This window comes from Mytilus edulis, chromosome 4 (genome assembly GCF_963676685.1).
Source record: "Mytilus edulis chromosome 4, xbMytEdul2.2, whole genome shotgun sequence".
NCBI lineage: Eukaryota > Metazoa > Mollusca > Bivalvia > Mytilida > Mytilidae > Mytilus > Mytilus edulis.
In genome coordinates this window covers 78,791,539-78,811,227 of record NC_092347.1, presented here as the reverse complement: position 1 = coordinate 78,811,227, position 19,689 = coordinate 78,791,539, and the positions used below count along the sequence as shown (strand labels likewise).

At 33.4% G+C, this 19,689-nt stretch overlaps 2 protein-coding genes across 2 annotated transcripts; both read left to right on the top strand.

The window, feature by feature from the left end:
* Nucleotides 1-1,768: 1,768 nt before the first annotated feature.
* On the top strand, nucleotides 1,769-9,239 carry LOC139520622 (fucose mutarotase-like). The gene is made up of 6 exons (XM_071313441.1): nucleotides 1,769-1,907; nucleotides 2,206-2,274; nucleotides 3,088-3,158; nucleotides 6,537-6,638; nucleotides 7,638-7,711; nucleotides 8,903-9,239. The coding sequence occupies exons 1-6, from the start codon at nucleotides 1,826-1,828 to the stop codon at nucleotides 8,952-8,954; spliced, it is 450 nt and encodes a 149-aa protein (XP_071169542.1). The 5' UTR covers nucleotides 1,769-1,825; the 3' UTR covers nucleotides 8,955-9,239.
* A 3,112-nt stretch (nucleotides 9,240-12,351) lies between these two features.
* Nucleotides 12,352-14,334, top strand: LOC139520621 (uncharacterized). Its single transcript, XM_071313440.1, has 2 exons — nucleotides 12,352-12,549; nucleotides 12,979-14,334. Exon 2 carries the CDS (start codon nucleotides 13,070-13,072, stop codon nucleotides 13,928-13,930), a length of 861 nt encoding a protein of 286 aa, XP_071169541.1. The 5' UTR covers nucleotides 12,352-12,549; nucleotides 12,979-13,069; the 3' UTR covers nucleotides 13,931-14,334.
* Nucleotides 14,335-19,689: the final 5,355 nt, after the last annotated feature.

Here is a 19,689-nt window from a genome sequence, read left to right as displayed (position 1 = left end):
CGAAAAACATCAGTGCTTTTTACTAGACACCCACATCATGATGATTGTGATAAAATAGAAGTTTCAGAGGAGATGATCTATGAAAAAGTTAACTGATTGTAACAGACGAAGGTCGATGAGTGAAGCCCAAAAACTGCCCTTTTTGATCTCTCTTCTCTTCTTTGTCTTATCCATACGATTTAAGAATAACAGAAGTTTATAAATGAGTGTCTGGATAAGGAATTTCCCTTGTGCATTCTTAAGATTAATATTAGCCCGGTCCCCCCTTTTTTTGGAAAAAAAATGGTTGATTACTAGTATATAGAGAATCACTGAAGCATGACTGGAGCGGACTTAGACAGTCAGTGGCCCCCCTTGTGAACATTTTTGGATCCGCCACTTCTATTCTTTATGAGTTTTAGTTTCCCCCTCTTTTTATTTAAGCAGCCTATTATTTTCTATTCTTAGATTTTAGCCTATTTTACTCAATTTGTTTCTCTCTCTCCATCTTTCTCTATTCTAAACCATACTCCAGACCCTCACGTATGTGTTGTCACAGAAAAAAAGAAAAGAGTGACAGCGAGGTTGGGAGTTGTTAAAAGTGTGTAAAATTCGCTTAAACCCAGTAGTCATTACGGCACATGCATAGAATCTGCAATCGACACACGCAAGTTTCTATTATACACTAGAACAGAAATTCGATTGGAGGTAGGGGTGCATGACACATCCGCGCAAGTGCTCTTAACTACATGTTAATGTATAGTACAATCTCTTACAAATTAAAATAAAATTTAAGATGGTTAACTTTGTTTTACCACGATCACTTTTAACATCAATTCTACTTCTAAAAAATGGTTTTTTTTTATTTATCAAAACGAACGGTAAGTTATGATGAGTTTCAACGGTCCAATTTCTTATGAATTCAAAATATCCACAGAAATGCATTAGTTTGTTCTTTTTGCTTTTTCAACAAACGCTGCCTTGATGAATTTAGACGGTACCTACATTACAGTCTTCCTCTCAATAATGAACAAACAAAATACTGCTGAATATGGGAGACCTTTCCATATTGTACTACATAAGTGAGTGACCATAAAAAAAGAGATGTTGAAAAAAGTAATGATGATTGCAGTCTGCTTCGCCATCAATTCAAATATTCAACATCTATTCAATGTATATCTTATGCGACTGGCATACTGTTACAAGTGAGAGGTTTAGCAAGCTATAAAACCAGGTTTATTCCACCATTTTTTCTTAAGAAAATCATTTTATGTCTGTACAAAGTCAGGAATATTACAGCTGTTATCTATTCATTTGGTGTGTTTGAGCTTATGATTTTGCCGTTTACTTAGATATATACTTTCCGTTTTGAATTTTCCTTGGAGAACAGTATATTTTTGTTATTTAACTTTTTTCTCAAAACTTATAAATAAAATATTTTATATTGGTCATATTTTATTTTGAAACATGCCATATCAATATTTCATAAAATAAACAAACTAATAACAGTCGAGATCCGTTTGAAAAATAGTTTTGCACATATAATGTGAGGTTCTGGGATAATCTTTATAACATATTTTAGACATAACGATTTTATTTCACTAAAGCCTCCGCATGGAGTATGTTAGTACAACATTTTAACAAACAATAAAAGTTTGAACATATTGACATTAGAACAACATGGTCAACAATGGTACAATAATAGGATAAAAGAGGAATACTGATATATCTAATTTAGAAAAAAAAAATATACACAAACGTTAAAGAAGGTATAATTATCTCCCTTGGTTTTGATCAGAGTTAACCGCCCATTTGTTGTTTACAAACGAAAACAGCTGATCGAAACATGCCTCTGAAAACAATTCCAAATGTTTTATCTCCACATTTGCTTCAGGTCCTAGCACTGATGGGACACGGAGACGAAATAGGTCAGTATTGTTAAAACTGTTACTAGTATATAATATTTATTATGTAATCACACTGATTATGTACTCAGGTACTTGCATATATCTTCAGCTACTAACTTTAATATTAATCGTTAATGTCTAACAATTTACTTAGTATTTCCTCGGTCAAGTGTTACCGAGTCTTCTTCCTTAAAAATAAATTTATTGAATTAAAGCATGAAAAGGATATATAATCGTCATTTTATAACAGATAAACTTATCTTGTTCTTGAAATAGATCTGTTATTTTATTTTGTAGAATTTTATTTTGTTATTTTCAGTTTTGGCAGATGCTCATTTTCCATCATCCTCTATCTGTCGAAGTGGACCAATTGAAGTAAGAGCTGATGGTTCGTTTTTTCCTTATAATACTGTTCATAGCATGCATGCAAAGTAATTCTAGCATTGACGTAAATTATAACATATCCTTTTTAATATTTTAAACGATTTTCGACGGCTTGGAAATATATTGGCAGATTGTATGTGTCTTGTATGTGAAAACTTCACGTATTTTGTTATTTTTATAACTTTGGGATGACTGTAGAATATATAGTTTCGGTTTAAATCAAACACCACTTTAGTAGACAGGACAATTTTGAACTCGACATATCGATCTCATTTTAATGTGTAATTTTTTTTTTAAATCTGTGAATTTTACTGGAAAGGATTTGATTTGAAAAAGTGTAAAATTTAATTATTTTTTTTTTTTTTTTAGAGTTATGTACTCGTCTGAACAATGACAATGCAGGTACCAGTAATAAATCGGTACTTTAACTTCTAGTGTAAGGCATATTAATATTATCATGATGAAATAAATCTTTTTTCAATTTGTAAACAACTGCGCACTCCCAAACCCCACGCCTAGGTAAAAATGGATGGCAAGCTAAACCACTGTCTAGCGTCAGTGCTATACATCCAGCCCGCGACCCCACACAAACACACAAATAAAATTAGGGACGATCCCCGGGTCAATCTATTGGTATAAGGATTGTACTTCTGATATACATTTCCATTCTAAAAATATAAATACCCAATTTGTTTTAATACACAGTTGGGGCGATAAAACGTGTTTATTTATAATTTGATTTCACCTAGTGGTTGATTCTTCAAACCCCAATCAACATGTGAAAATAGAAATCTTAACACATTCGTTTGTTTTGTAGGATTGGACATTCCTACATTGTTAGATGCGGTACTACAGTTACTTCCCTTAGACCAATATGAAAACTTTCCAGTACGTATGTCAGTTTAAAGTTTTATAATTACATTCGTTTTTCGGCTTATCTTATTTTACTGTATCATATTAGTTTCTATAACATGCATATTTCACCTTATCAAGTTGATAGAATACGTTTGATTGTAGGTGCAGTCATCACAACTTAAACAGATCTAAACACGCACCATCGTTTCAGTAAGTAAGTTAGTAAGTAAGTAAAACTTTATTTGGATTCGGCATATTGACAAACAATACAAACATAAGCTCTACTGAGCTTTTCACCGAATATAAAAACATATGCAATAACAAATAAAACAAGGCATGCAGCATGCAATAAATAATAAGAAGCAGCACCAAAAATTAACTCTAAGCAAATAGATAATACATGTATCTTGCAAAATACCAAAACATATATATGAAGCACTAAAATTTTTAAAAATTTTCTGTTTAAAAATTTATTTTTAAATAATTTATGAATTATAAAGTAAAAAAAAAATTCTAAATCTTTCAAATTTTAAAAGGTAAAAAACAAAATTTCAGTTGCAACGCAGGCTGTTAATGCAACATAAAAAGCATAAATATTGTAACACAAAGTTATCTACAGGCAGAGCAAAAACATTCTGTTCCACTCCAGGACTGTACAAGACTCTTAAAATGTGAGAAGCTGTTAACAGTCCTGAAGTGGTCAGGTAAGCTATTCCATAAAGTAGCAGCAGCAAAACTAAAAGATTTTTTTCCATATGAGGTAGTTCTTACCTGTGGTACATCCAAAATATTGCTGTATCTAAAAGAATATTTAGTGTGTTTAATTTTTATTAAATTTTGTAAACATACAGGAGCCAAATTATTTAAAATTTTATAAGTCTCAAGTGCCATTTTCCTGATGCGTCTTACTTGTAGGGTTGGAACCTTTGCGTTCTCAAGAAGAGTTTCAGAGGATGATAAATAGTCGTCGTATACAAATCGTAATGCTCTCTCTTGTATTTTTTCAAGTTTTTTAGAATTTTTCTCTGTACAAAAATGCCAAGCCAAAGGGCAAAAATTAAAATTACTCAAAATAAAAGTATGAAAAATTGTAAGTTTATTTAATCTGTTTAAAAATGATCCAATTCTCTTGAGAACATTCAGCTGTTGTGATGCCTTTCTACACAAGTTACTTATATGTGCATCAAATTTTAGTTGGTAATCAATATCAATTCCAAGTAACTTTACTGTTTCTTCACATGATAAAATATTTTGCTGAATTTGTATAGATGGATTTTTTGCAAAGGTTCTTTTCCCTACAGCAATAACTTGGAATTTATCAGGATTTGCCTGCATCTTATTTTCTTTAAACCAATCAATAAGCACTTGAGACTCAGATTCTAATGTTGATATGAGATGGTCATAATCCGGACTACTAAAAGACAGAGTATTGTCGTCCGCATAATTATATAATGTACCATGTTTAACAAAATAAAAAATATCATTTATGAAGATATTAAATAAAAGGGGCCCCAATATAGAACCTTGGGGTACCCCTTTTTGGATGTCAGCCCAGCTACTCAGAACACCGTTTACTTTAATTTGCTGTTTTCTATCAGAAAGATATGATTTTAATAAAGATACTGAATGTGGAGAAACACCATATGCTAGTAATTTATCTAGTAAAATTTCATGAGGTAAGCAGTCAAAAGCTTTTGATAAATCCATAAGAACTGCAGCTATATATAAGTTTTTGTCTAAAGCTTTACGCCAGTCTTCCAGTAATCTGAGCAACGTAGTCTGACATCCATGTCCTCTACGGAAAGCACATAAATAAGGGTTAAAAATGGAATCAAAGAAATCGTATAACTGTATTTCAAATATTTTTTCGTAAAATTTTGAAAAAATAGGTAACACACTGACTGGTCTGTAATTTGATTTAAGTAGTGGGTCACTCTTTTTATGTAAGGGTGTAACTTGGGCTTCTTTAAGTTTGTCTGGAAATATGCCCGTGTCCACAGTCAAATTTATAAGACTGGTTAGCTGAGGTGCAACGACAGATTTGCTAGCTTTAACTATTTTTGCTGGTATCCCATCTGCTCCAGTTGCTTTTTTGACATTAACTTTATTTATGATTTTTTCCACTTTTTCTGATGTCACCTTTTGAAATTTAAAATTTGCATCTGTTTTCAAGTGATTTTGCTCATGTATGGCATTTAAGCTATGATTGTTTAATTGATCATATATAACATCATTTCCTATCTTCTCAGCAACAGTAGCAAAAAATTTATTAAAAATATCTGATACATCTTTTGAATTATTTATAATTTTGTTTTCTTCAAATAAATCAGTCAGATAAAAAGTCGATAACATGTCCCCTCGTGAATATTGAAAGTTTGTGTTACGCATGCTGGAAAATATCTCGCGGATACTTTGCAACGACGGCGAGAGAAATATGTTTGCCTGACAAATCAAACCTGTTATTACAGTAGAGTGTCCACCATGCACTTGCACAGCACTATCAATAGAATGATGGTATAAGTGGATGAAAAGGAGAAGGTTCAGTCAGACCCTTTTTTGACCCAAAAATATAGCAGTTTTACAAAATTGTTAAAATATAAGCTTTTAGTTATTTATTTGTAAGTAGAATACTTCTGGTACACAAACATAGACACTTAAGTGCCTAAAAAGTGTCCATAATCTTTCATCAGATTAACCTGAAATATGGGGCCAAAATCGGTCCTTTGCCGGCGGAGTACTGTGACAACCTAACGATGTAAGGGTAGATTTGATTCGTAACTCCCTCCCCGAGCGGGGCTAGAACCTGTACTTTTTATTTCTCACTTCTACGACAACACAGCCTAGTATTACGCAGACAACTATATATATATTAGACCGTTGGTTTTCCCGTTTGAATGGTTTTACACTAGTAATTTTGGGGCCCTTTATAGCTTGTTGTTCGGTGTGAGCCAAGGCTCCGTGTTGAAGGCCGTACTTTAACCTATAATGGTTTACTTTTTAAATTGTTATTTGTATGGAGAGTTGTCTCATTGGCACTCACACCACATTTTCCTATATCTATATAGCTGTTATAATATATAACAACAAACCAGATTTCACTGATAACAAATGAAATCATTTTCAAATGATTGTCTCATGATTATATCACTACAATATAATGATTATTACCTCTAGGTTAGATTCCCTGTCCACACAGGAACTTGTATCAGAAAAAATATATATGCAGCTATGTAACTTAACCTAACTTTAAGGTATAGATGGAGATGTGTTTTTATTTTCTGAGAAAAGTACCTGTGACTATCAACCAAGCCTTCCGGTCATCGGATGTTCAGTACTCCAGTACCTAAATTTTTAAAGCAAGAAATAATTGAGATCATATTATTTAACTGATAATGTGGTTGTACATTGTAGGTTTCTTTAATGGATTTAGTACAAAGGGATAAAGATCGCAACCTACAGACCCCAGTCTGGTTAAAGTATAGACAAATAATTGATAAACACGAGAGTTCAAAGGTAAACTCACGGTTATTTTAAAGTAATTCACCAATACATCATATTTACCTATATGTTGAAAATATTTTCAGCCTGTCTCTACTTATACACACAAAACATTCAAAGGTTTGTTACAAAACACATCACTCAAAAGATGTTTAAATTCATTAAAAAAACAAAAATGTGTTCATAGTACACGGATGCCTCACTCGCACGGTCATTTTGTATGTTCAGAGGACCATGAAATTGAGGGCAAACATATAATATGGCATTGAAATAAGGAAGATCATATCAAATGGAACATGTGTACTAAGTTTCAAGTTGATTGGACTTTAACTTCATCAAAAACTACCTTGATCAAATACTTTAATCTGAAGCGGGACAGACAGACGGACGAATGGACACACAGACCGGAAACATAATGCCCGGAGATTGAGCAAAATAACTTTTAATACATTGTCGACGGGATATAAATATATTTCAAGAACGGTGGATTTGGTTGGGATTGCAAAGAGCTGGATTTCATTCCCAGTTTAAACATTTGTGTTTAAGAAGCAAACACAATTCGTCCTACACGAACAAGTAACATCAGCAGAATGTTTGTATATGGGTAATCTTTCTTAAACAGTAATAATTCAGTGTATTGAGCTGATTTCTTATTTTGAATAAATTAATCGGTATAGAAAAGTGGGCAAAACATTTCACTCTCATTTTTAGAAGTAGGTGGATTCGCATGCATCCCACTGCCGTTTTATGCTAAACTTTTCCCAATACTTCATATATACTAGTATACATAATGCTATATTATACATGTTATAAGGAGAAGGCATGCATGTTATAATGTACAACTCATACATCTGATAAATTTGCATATGGTCAAATAAATTTAAGGCAACTCTATGAAAAGGTAATAATGAACGATGAAGTTAAATAAATTTCATAAAAATTTAAAACAATTAGAATTATTAGATTGAGTTTTGCAAATCCTGTTTTATGCTTGTTTTTAATGTGTAATTACAGATACAGATAGAAAAGGTCGAAAGGTTTGCCTTTTATGAGAAAGCAAAGAAAGCATTTGCAGTTGTTCACACAGGGTAGGTTATTGTTTAAGCAACTGTTAAGTATATACTCTCAATCGTCTTTAAAAAGATGAAAATTGGAACAGATTCTATATGATATTTTATAGATTTTTTTACATTGAAAGACGTCAATATTATTTTCCTTGAATACTTTTATATTTTTTGAAAACTCTCCTGTAAATAAATATAACACTGTAAATTATATTTTTTTGGTCGTATATTGGTATCACGCTATCGTCGTCGTCGTCGGCGGCGGCGTAGTCGTCAGCTTCGTCCGAAGACAGATGGTTTCCGGATAATAACTTCAGTATAAGTAAATGAGAAATCAATAACATTTTAACATAATGTTTATAACCACAAAAGGAAGGTTGGGATTGATTTTGGGGGTTATGGTCCCAAAGGTTTAGGAATCAGGGGCCAAAACAAGCATTTATCTAGTTGTAGGACAATAAGTTGTGTATAAGTATTTCAATTGCTCTGAAATTGTACCACAATGTTTAATACCATATAAAGTAGAAGGTTGGGATATATTTTAAGGGTTATGGGCCAAAAAGGGGACAAAAACAAGAATTTTTGTAGTTTCTGGACAATAACTTGTGTGTAAACTGTTATTGCAAGTTCCTATTAACTAATATTAATTTTAACCATGACTACTTATGTCAGGTCATTTTATGTTTTAATATTGTATGATGTATTTAAATTATTTAAATGAGTAGTTATTGTTGCAAACTTCATTAGAAATTTGAATTGAGATTATTTTTGGAATAAGGGAAAGGGGAGGAGAAAACAAATTGGAGAAAGGGGGGGGGGGGTGTAAAATAAGAATTTGAGTGTTCAGAAATTAAAAAGAAAATTTATTCAAATATTTTTTTTGAGGGGATTAATTTTCAACAGCATAATGAATTGCTAAAAAAAATGCTCAAGTTCATTAGACCACATTTATTCAATGTCAGAAACCTATGCTGTGTCAACTATTAAATCATAGTCCAAATTCAGAGCTGTATCCAGCTTGAATGTTGTGTCCATACTTGCCCCAACTGTTCAGGGTTCGACCTCTGCGGTCGTACAAAGCTGCGCCCTGCTGAGCATCTGGTTTATTTTACAATGCCAATTTTGTTTTATCTTTCACTTAGTAGGTGTTTGGAAGAAAGGAATGTATATATATACATAATAATATAAATGGAATATATTTATGTATTTCTACAGGGAGACTGCGCAGTATGGAAATATAATTTTGAAAAAGGGAGTTGCTGTTTAAATAGTTTGATGTCAACATAAGATTAACTGTCCTGTGAAAACCATTTTCCTATAAAGATGTGCTGCTTGCTGCATTTAGAAAGTGGATTCCCGAAATATAATTTAATTCGGTGCAATATAACTAAAAACTATTTAAAATACTTATATTTTTGTACATGATTTTTTGGGATAAATTTTACAATAACAGTAAAATAGAGGTGAAGTAATGATGTATTAAAGGTGGGTATTTATGTTAATAGTATTGCTCAATAAACAAGAATGTTTAATAAAATATGTATATTGGCTTCGTAGACTTTCCAATGTTTTCATTACATACAATTGTTACTTGAAGATGTATAAAAAGGTATGAATATTAAGTTGCTTATTACGAGAGTCACTGTACGGCAACGCAGTTTTTGAAAAAAGAATCTTAAATGGAACATTGATTTGTCTTTATATTTGCTAGTAAGACGAAGTATTATAGATTCAGGAAAAGTAAATTTTAATATTGGCTAGTAAAACATGAACTATTATAGATTCAGGAAAAGTAAAGTTAAAAAAGGGATTAGACGTCCAAATTACGCTGGACTGTTCATTGATACAACTGTAACGGAAACTTCGGTAAAGCAGGCCTTATATTACTTTTGGATGATGGTGGTGTGATGTTTAACTTCCAGTGGCAAATATTACATGCTTATAAGAACGGTAATATGTTAATGTCGTCGACTATGAAGCCTGCTTTGTACTAGACAGTAATGTTGTGTCAGATTTTAAACCTACTTGTTCACAAAAGAAAGTCTAACGGGAATAAATGGACACATTATTCTGACTTTGTCGTAACCAGTGAGTCTTTGTTCTTTTTACTATATTATTCAGGTTTAGTGGAGAAGCGGCAACATTATTTCTGTATATTGTATCAAATTTTCAATGTATAGCCAATTTTAAGAATACTGAAAAGAATGTGGTCAGGGGCGGATGCAGGAATTTTCGAAAAAGGGGGGGGGGTGCTAACCCAGGCCCTGGAGGGAAAAGGGGGGGGGGTGCAAAACATATGTCCCGATACAAATGCATTGATCGGCAAAAATAAAGGGGGGGGTGCGCACCCCCGGAACCCCCCCCCCCCCCCTGGATCCGCCACTGGTGGTCAAAACCCAAATACGTTGACTTCTTTGAAAAGCAGTGTTTTTCAAAATACTATTTTAACGATGTTGTTGATATTCTGGGAGTCGGGTGGATAGACGGTAATTGCGAGGACACTCACAGATATTTTATTTTTTTGTCAATGTTGTATGAATATTTAGTTTCATTAATTATACAAAAAAGTATTTTCAAAATTGTGTCGGTCAGGATATTTATTTTCATGTTGTATTTGAAAACATAATTCAGTTTACTGATAGCATTTTCAGGTAACTTGTTATCGAAATCCTGCTGACCTCTCCCCCAGAATATCACATCAGTGGCGGATACAGGAATTTTCATAAGTGGGGGCCCACTGACTGCCTAAGAGGGGGCTCGATCCAGTCATGCTTCAGTGATTCCCTATATAAGCAGCCACTTTTTTTCCCAAAAAAATCCGCATCTGCACATGTTGTCCCCTATTAACAGCTAACCAAAAAGTAAACTGTAAAATTTCGCTTCCTTTAAATATTTATTTTGCATACGGACCATACTTTACCTTTTAACAAAGCGAATGATTGTAAGAATTAATCCATCAAAGTTCTAACTATTGGATATATATTTATATTATCTAATGGATGGTTTGGTATTTTTCATTAGATTTTGCAAAAAGGAGAAAGTAGCAATATTTTGAATGGTGTCCGTTTGAATGTATAAATACACGGACACATTGCTGTTCGACTCCCAGGCCAAACCCTTTTTGTAAATTGGCTCAAATATAGTTATTACAACTGAAATGGCGTTTCAGTTGCTGTCTTTTTTTTTTTTGTCACAGTCAACCTACCAGTTCTATTGGTTAGTGACAGTTCTAAGTTCAATTAAAGATTGGGATGATTTATGTTCAAAATACATCTCCTGATTTGGGAGAGGCACATACAGAAAATGGCGAGGTTAAACTAGCTTTAAGGCGCCGACCCTCCCAATCTTGGAACAGTGGTGTTACAGAACAACAAATAAGAATCCGTTGAAAAGGTCTAAACTCCTCATCAGATGGATACAATATGGGTACCATAATTTGGTTAATCAAATACATGTATTCTATTTACAGAACTACTGATAATGTTACTGTATTCAACGATTCGTTAGTACCCACGATGGAGCGTGTTTTTATTTGGTGTGCAGAGGCGGATCCAGGATTTCCAGTTAGTGGGGGCGCAAAGTTTTATTTTTGCCGAGCGGAGCGAGGCGAAAAATTTTTGGAGGTTTTTTTTTAGGTAAAACTATTGAAATATTCTTCTAAAGGGGTGAACTGTAGATATCTCGGTCAGTTGTGTGGTAAAATTAGCGAGAAATTAAAGTTTCAAGCTGAAACCGCCTTAATCCACACCTGACAACAATCTACAGATAGACGGGCGGACAGACGGACGCAAAGTGAGACGAGACAGATCACAATTGCTCACCTGACCAATATAATTTTCAAACGAAAATTTGTACTTTTACCAGCGATTTTTAATTGTCCTTTCATACTATGATCTGTTTTTTACTTTTATGATTTTCGGAGGTCGTGCCAGACTTCACTGTGTTCGCCACAAACAACTAAAACCAGAATGAGATGCATTTACGCAGTTATATTTATTTTCTTTGGATCCCAACCATACAGTAATACGGTACAGAATTCGGCTAAATATTTAGGTTGCAAGTGAGAAATAAATATAGACACAGAGAAACAAATTAATAAACTAACCTTTCGCTTGAAACAGTATTTCTATCTTTCATTACGCCGGGATATTATAAAAGAATCTCACTGTTTTCTTGACCGTGTCATGATGAAATTGTGAAAGTGAGTAAGGGATGTTTTGGAACTTCGATTATCAAACAAATTGATTATAAAAACCGCAAATACAATGTAACATTTGTTTTTACTTTAACTGCTAAAAACCTATTATATTTGTCATGAAACGCAGCTCCGCGTTTGACACCTTCCTTTGAAGTTATTTATAGAACTTTAATAAAGCGTAGGTCAGTTGATTAGTAATAACGTTGATTCTGTTAAACTGACTGTTTTATATACTTTGAATGTTAAAAAAGATTGAATGGTCTCTTCTGATACTTAAATATGTTGAAGTCAACCCATGCTTTGCAAATTTTAGGGGGGGGGGGGGGGCGCACGCCCGCCACGCCCCCGCTTAAATCCGCCCCTGGTGTGTTATCAATAATTCTTTAAGAATGCTAATGGAGCTCCCAAATACATTAAATGACTTAATTTAACTTTAAACAACCCGCCAACCATATCTATAAATAACGATTAACTAAAAAATCCTGAGGGAAATCCACACTAGATATGTAACCAATCAGGACATGTCTATAAATATAGGTTTGTTTTGTTTCAGCATGTTTGTTCACTCGATCATATGACAAGTAGATGTTGTGTTATATTTATTCGGGATGCTTATAAAATGTGGATGATGACAAAATAAATGTCTGAACATTTATTAGTAATGGTAAGTTTAATTTCTTCCTCGTTCATATTCAAAGTACTTTCAATACTGTCATTGATCTTACAAGACGTACAAACTTCTAAAAATAATATTTGCACAGGTCAGGGTAACGATCAATAAATGATATTTAATATCAATAATAACAACCCTTGATTAAGCCAAAACAGAAAATCTTTGTTTCAAAAGTAATATGATACGCATATAATATTAACAACAAATTCAACAATAAGAAATTTTAACACATTATGCAGATATATATATGTATGTCAAATATTGTTAATGGTGCTATATTTAACTCTTTATCTGAACTTGTACATAAATTAAACTGCAGAGGAACAATAAGGAAATAATCTAACACAAGGAAGAAAACTTGAAAATTTTCACAAAATCTTTATAGACATTTTGACTTTACTTTTCCGTGATTTATTTCAGATTTTCATAATGAAGTGATGCACATGACATGCATGACATAAAGTAACATAAGAGTGAAGTATTGTAGATCTACATAAGCAAAACCTTTACTATGGCTTCAAAACCTAAAGGAAAAGACACACCAAAAGATAAAGACAAGGCGAGAAGGCCAAGGAAATCAGACAAGGGTGACACTTATGGTACCCGTGGATCTACAAGTAGTTCGTCACTAAAATTTATTATAATGAATACGGGTGGAAAGAACACTGGAGAGAAACCGACCGAGAGAAGGAAGCAAACAATTTTTGACGTCATCTCCAAATCAGGAGCTAGTTTAGTTTTATTGCAAGAGTTTGGATGGACCAGTATCCGTAGTAGAGCATGGAATGAATTTGAATGGTCAGATAATTTACAATATAAAGGACACAAGGACGCAAGCATTATTTTTGACATAAATGAAGTTGTAGTAATGCAATATTCGCAAAGGTTGTTAGAAAGTACACTTGTGGAACTTATTCGGGTCGGAAAAATCCAACAAGGCTTCACACCTATCCCAAGAATGTGTCTTCTAAATGTAAAAACAAAAGGAGTTCCGATCGTAGAGTTCATTTGTGTTTCGTGGCATGGAAGACATAATAAAGCCAAATTAGAGGACTTGAAAGCAGAATTTAAATATCTTTTGGAATATATCATTAAATTGTCAGAGAAAGAATCGCTTCCTTTTGTCATAGCCGGGGATTTCAATGTGAAGATAAAAGACATTGAAAAACTTATACCGTCTTCTTTAGCTTTGCACAGATACACTCCGACTAAAAGAAGAGACGAAGAAAGCGTTATTGACTTTTATATTACTTCAAAATCTTTATCTATGTCAGACATCAAAACATTAGACTTAAAGACTGAGACGAAAGTAGATGGTGTACTTTCTCTTTTTGACCATGATCCAGTCGTGGCTTCGTTGACCACCGCATGAATTTCTCGTTTTGACCATGATCCAGTCGTGGCTTCGTTGTCCACCGATTTAAATTCACCAAAAGCGTCCATGTCAACTTACCTTCATTACTTTTATTGTTTATGATGTTCAAGATTTTAAATAAGTTTATTTTTACCTCAGTAGCTAGATCCTGAGGGATAATCAGGGATATTGTTTAAATGATATTATGAATTATTTGTTATATTAAATGTAAAGTATAATGTTAAATATATAATCATATTTATGAAAAAAACTATATTTGACAGAATGTGATAGTTGAATATTTTGTTAAAATTGTTGAATTTATATTAAATTGTTATTTTGCATTAAAAGCAGATTGTGTCTTATATATTTGAAATATATGAATATCAAATAAATGAACGAATAAGAAAAAATAAAACAGAATAATTCAAACTTTGTAAATATTTGGTAGCTGTGATCATAACTACGGTCATGTTAATTTGACTGAATGTCTGGCGTCATTTGAAATATTATGTTTTAGAATAAGAAAAAAAGATTTTTAAATTTAGAGAGGGGAAAGCTGCCATAGGGATACTCGTATTCAAACTCATAAATATAATCGAAAACAAACCATCAACACAATGATAAAACCAGATAAACGAACAATAGACAAACAGCAATATACAATTCACATAATAGAAAACAAAGACTGAGTAATACGAACCCAGGCTAAAAACCTGCGGTGCTCAAAAGTGCTTCGGAAAGGTAAGCAGATTCTGCTGCACATGTGGCGTCCGTCCGTTGCTCAACTTGTACGATAGGTTACATTCAAGGAAAAGAGAACATGATTATGGTTGTGACAATTGAGACGTATCTGTCGTCATCGTGAAACAGATATTCAACAATGGCCAACCAAGTCGTTATGGCATCCGTAAATTGTTCGAAGTGATGATTTCAACATCACCAGTTGCAATTGGAACTCTAGCTTCTTGCTAGCAGGAATAATCTTTCCAGAACATATTATGATAAGAAATACAATCTCTGGAATATCGTATTAAGTTAAAGATATACACTCCATAAACAAGCGCTACAGTAACGTTGCTACATTCATTTACAAATGGAAAGTTCAAAATGGGGAATCTAAAATAATCTTTCGTTTTTAATCGACCCTCATTGTCAATTTCTAGATGTAAGCCAAGTTATAAAGCAGACTTTGTTGTAAAAGTTCTATCCTTTATTTCACCTAAGATATTATACAGCATAGATGCGTTCAACATGATAGATTATGATTGATTAGGATTGTTAGTTGCTTAACGTCCAGTAGCAAACATAGTGCATTTACAGTTGGTTCTCGAAGTAATCGATATCTGTCGAAACTCCCACCATTCAAGAATGTTTACAATTGTTCAAAAAGCGCGAAAAAAATATATATCCTTTGTATGCTACGTGTTTTTCTCCCTTTTCGATATTTTTTTTTACGGAATTTGTACTCTAAATGAACCACAATGATCGAATTGGGAGTATACAACAAATGTCTTTGTACTTTTTCCCGTTCGGCCTTACCACAAAAGTTTGAAGGGGAGGCTGTATTGGATGTATAAATACGTATCCACGTTCGGTCGGAATGACTAGGGAGATATGTCGAAACCATTTAACAACTCGTTCTACTTCATGGGTATGCACGTGGATACTAGGTAGTTGAAACACAAAATTTGGATTTTGTTCATTATTCCAAGTGACTGTCCAAACTCAAGTCAGTCCTGCATCCTTCATATTTACAGACCAGATCTGGCCTGTTATACGACATTGTCATCTAGCAAACTAAATAAACTAAATTCTAAAAAGGCTACGGGGAATGACAATATTTCAACTAAAATGCTTAACATTGGTCAAAACCTATATTTATCAGTTCTATAAAAACAATGATCAATAAGAGTTTTAAAACTTCAGTATTTCCCGAAAAAATAAAGATGGCCAAGGTTATACAAAATGTACCATGCTCTATAACAAACAAAAAATCCCAAACTCACCGGTGTCAACGTGATGATCATAACTGCAATTACGATCATCCCAATATGGCGGACGCAAATTCAGGTAAATTTTATATTGCCAATTTCTCCCCTTTAACAACTTACTTTCAGATTTTTATCATGTCAAGAAACATCTATATAAGCATGGTCATTGAATATTGAATTTCTTCTGTGAAATGATGGAAAATCAACTAGACAAAATAATGGCCGAGTTGGTCCAAATGTTACAAACGTCATGATTATACTTGATCTACTATATATCTAACTGATTTTTTTTTATAAAGATCTTTATAATTCCCATTATTAGCATTTCAGATTCGGCCCTCCTGAAAGTTATCGAGGATCATCGAAGATTGGAGATGGTACTGGACGGTAAAATATATATGTCATGGACTAAAGCTTTCGAGCCATAACGGGCAAAAAATCAGTTACAATTGATTGAAATAATTGGTAATTACATGTATAATGCTTTTTCTATAAGCTTATTTATTGACACAGAATCATATGTCGTGTAAATGATCATCGTACAAATTAGGGCCAGTATTCAAATGGGGTCAGCCAAGGGGCTGATTTATTGTCTACTTTGTTTGCTCTATTTGACAACGATTTACTTACAACTTACAACTTACAACTCCCGTTAGCGCCATGTGTCGCATAGGGAGCGAACGATTTAGCCATTGAAATTATAGACCTAGAGACTGGAATACCTTGTGATAATGAGAAAATCAGTCTTCTATTATACGCCAACGACATTGTTATTCTTACAGAGACCGAACATGATATGCAATAGTTATCAAACTGTACCAGGATTATAATTTTATACGCCAGACGCGCGTTTCGTCTATATAAGACTCATCAGTGACGCTCAGATCTAAATAGTCATAAAGTACAAGGGTAAAGAGTATTGAAGACCCAAAATTCCAAAAAAATGGTGCCAAATACGGCTAAGATAATCTATTTCTGGGATTAGAAAATGCAACGTTGCTTGTAGATGTTGTGTACAGTTGGTGCCAACAATGGAGACAAGTGTTGCAACGAAACGTTAGGTTAAGCTGGAGGAAGGGCACTAGGAGGAATGCTATCAAAGATTCACAATTTTAAGGATGTTGCATTTAAAACATTTGAAACTTTTTTCGAGTTGTGTGTTGATTATTGGGCAGGTATTTGGGGATATTTTTTTTTCAATTGAATTCAAATCTTTATTGCCATAAAACAACATATTTATAGTATGTGACACAACATAACAAAATGAAAATAAAAAATAACAGCAAGATCATTAGTATACACAATAAAAGTAAATATTTGAAGAGTCCCCTGTCATCAGTTTAACTGATATAAAGCATACCACTACATTAAAGATGTGAAAATCCTTGCTGTTACTAGAAGATCCTGTTTGGGACTACACAGATTTGCACCAGTTGTTTCTTTGAACAGTGAAATAGGATGGATAAGACGGTGGATTTCTATGGTTAGAAGATGGAATACACTTGTTAAAATAGACATGATAGACTTAGATCTCCGATGAAGGACCCCCCATCCCCAAAGTGGCATGGGCAGTTGTTATGAATATGTAAATGTATGCAACATTTAACTTTTTATTACAAAGATTTTGGAATACTGTGAAAACGATTGGACTGGTAAAATCTCTACTCCGTCAAACAGTTCACATTTTTCATCTTGTTTTGATCATTTCTACTTTTAATGGAAAGAATCATATCCAATGATTGGTTTTCTTGCTTTATATAACATTCTTATTCAATATAACATTCACACATTATCATTCAAATAACAGTTACAAATGTAGTATTATTTTTCTTAATTTGTTCTTTTTGACGGAATTTTTCATTTCTTTTTGGAATCTGCCTCTAGGGTTTATAGTCTTCAACCACTAAAAAAATCTAGTCTGCCCTTCCACGAAACATTTAATTAGATTTTTTTTTAAATGTGTATGAATTTTCGAAAATTCCACCTGACAACCGATCAGACAATAGTTTTAAGTTGAATCAATGCAGACAAGATCATTAACTGATGATCATTAGCTAGTTGATACATTTGTCTTTTAAAATACAACTGACATATAAGGATCGTAATGGTGCAATGTGGATAAATTTATCGGTTTCCAAGAGCAAAATTGGCAGCGCATCATCCCTACCATGGCTTCCATTTTTACGATTGTGAAAATGAACTGGCGTCATGGGGAGATGATTTTGAATATTTTTAGTAGAATCCTGACTGAACAATGTTGAGAGGTAATGCCAATAAGAATCCTCTAGATTTTCCATAGTCTTCAATGCAAATTAATTTAATTGATATATATTGACATCTGTTGAATATAGTAATTTTACTCTTTTAATATTAATGTTAAAGACACTATATAATATCACAATTTTGATTTTTATCATGCTATATCTACTGGTTAAAAAATAATCTGTAATAATAATAAACTGTAATCACCTTCAAATCGATGAAAAATCTAAAAGATTTCTATTGGCTTCCCCCCTCGAAAAATATTTAAATGTCAGGATGTTCGGATCTGAGAATTGACTATTGTTTACAAAACTTTGAATTTTTCAAAATACAATATGTATGAACATTAAGAATTTTCTACCCTAGAACATTTGTAGAATGATAAACCATGTACATGTATTTAGCAAAACCTTTCAGAATTTGGTTCCTCAAATTGACAATGCCCTTCAACTTTGTACTTTATTTTGCCTTTTAAACTTGTTTGATTTGAGCATCACTGATGAGTCTTAATAAGTTATGTAGACAAAAATTGTGTCTGGCATACAAAATTTTAATCCTGGTATCTACGTCATATAACATGTATGAGAAGTTCTTCTGCTTCTGCTTCTGCCAGATAATGGCCACAATCAACGAACTGATTATACTGCCATGGTTTGGTGCGCATATTAGACCACCCCCCTCCCCCCAAAAATTTTGAAATTTAATTCAGCTTTGTCATCGAGGCTTTGAAGGCCTCGACTGACGGAGCTGATACGACCCCAGGGGGAAGAGCGTTCCAATCCCGGATGGTTCTTGGGAAGAATGAATGTTTTCTATAGTCACAAGATGCTGCTGGTACTTGGAAGGATTTGTCATGCATGTTTCGTGACAGTCTTTTCGGTGGTATTAGACGACCTTCCTTTGATATGGCCACTTTGTTGTTTTCTATTTTGAATAGCATTGTGAGTCTCGCTTCTTTCCTTCTTTGTTCAAGTGATGTCCATTTGAGATGTTGTAGCATCAGATTAACGCTGGAGTGGTTATGATGTTTGTTGGATACGTAGCGAGCTCCTCTTCTTTGTACCATTTCAAGTCTGTCAGTCTCTGTCTTAAGATATGGATCCCATACCGGACTGGCATATTCTACAATTGGACGTACTAATGTTTTATATGCATTCTCCTTCACTGTAGTTGATCCTATATTTAAGTTTCTTTTTAGGAAACCAATTGTTCGATTTGCCTTGTTACATATGTTATTAACATGATCATTCCATCTGAGATCGGATGTAAATGTGCAGCCTAGGTATTTTGCACTACTGACTGACTCAAGAATTTGACCATGTAGGCTGTATGCTGTTGCAATTGTTTTGTTTTTCCTGCTGATGGTAAGTACATTGCATTTGTCAGGGTGGAATGACATTTTCCATTTTGATTCCCATATTCCGAGTTTATCCAGATCTAGCTGTAAATCGTGTGCATCTTTGTCTGATGATATCGTGAGGTATGCTATTGTGTCATCTGCGAATAGTCGGACTGTAGATT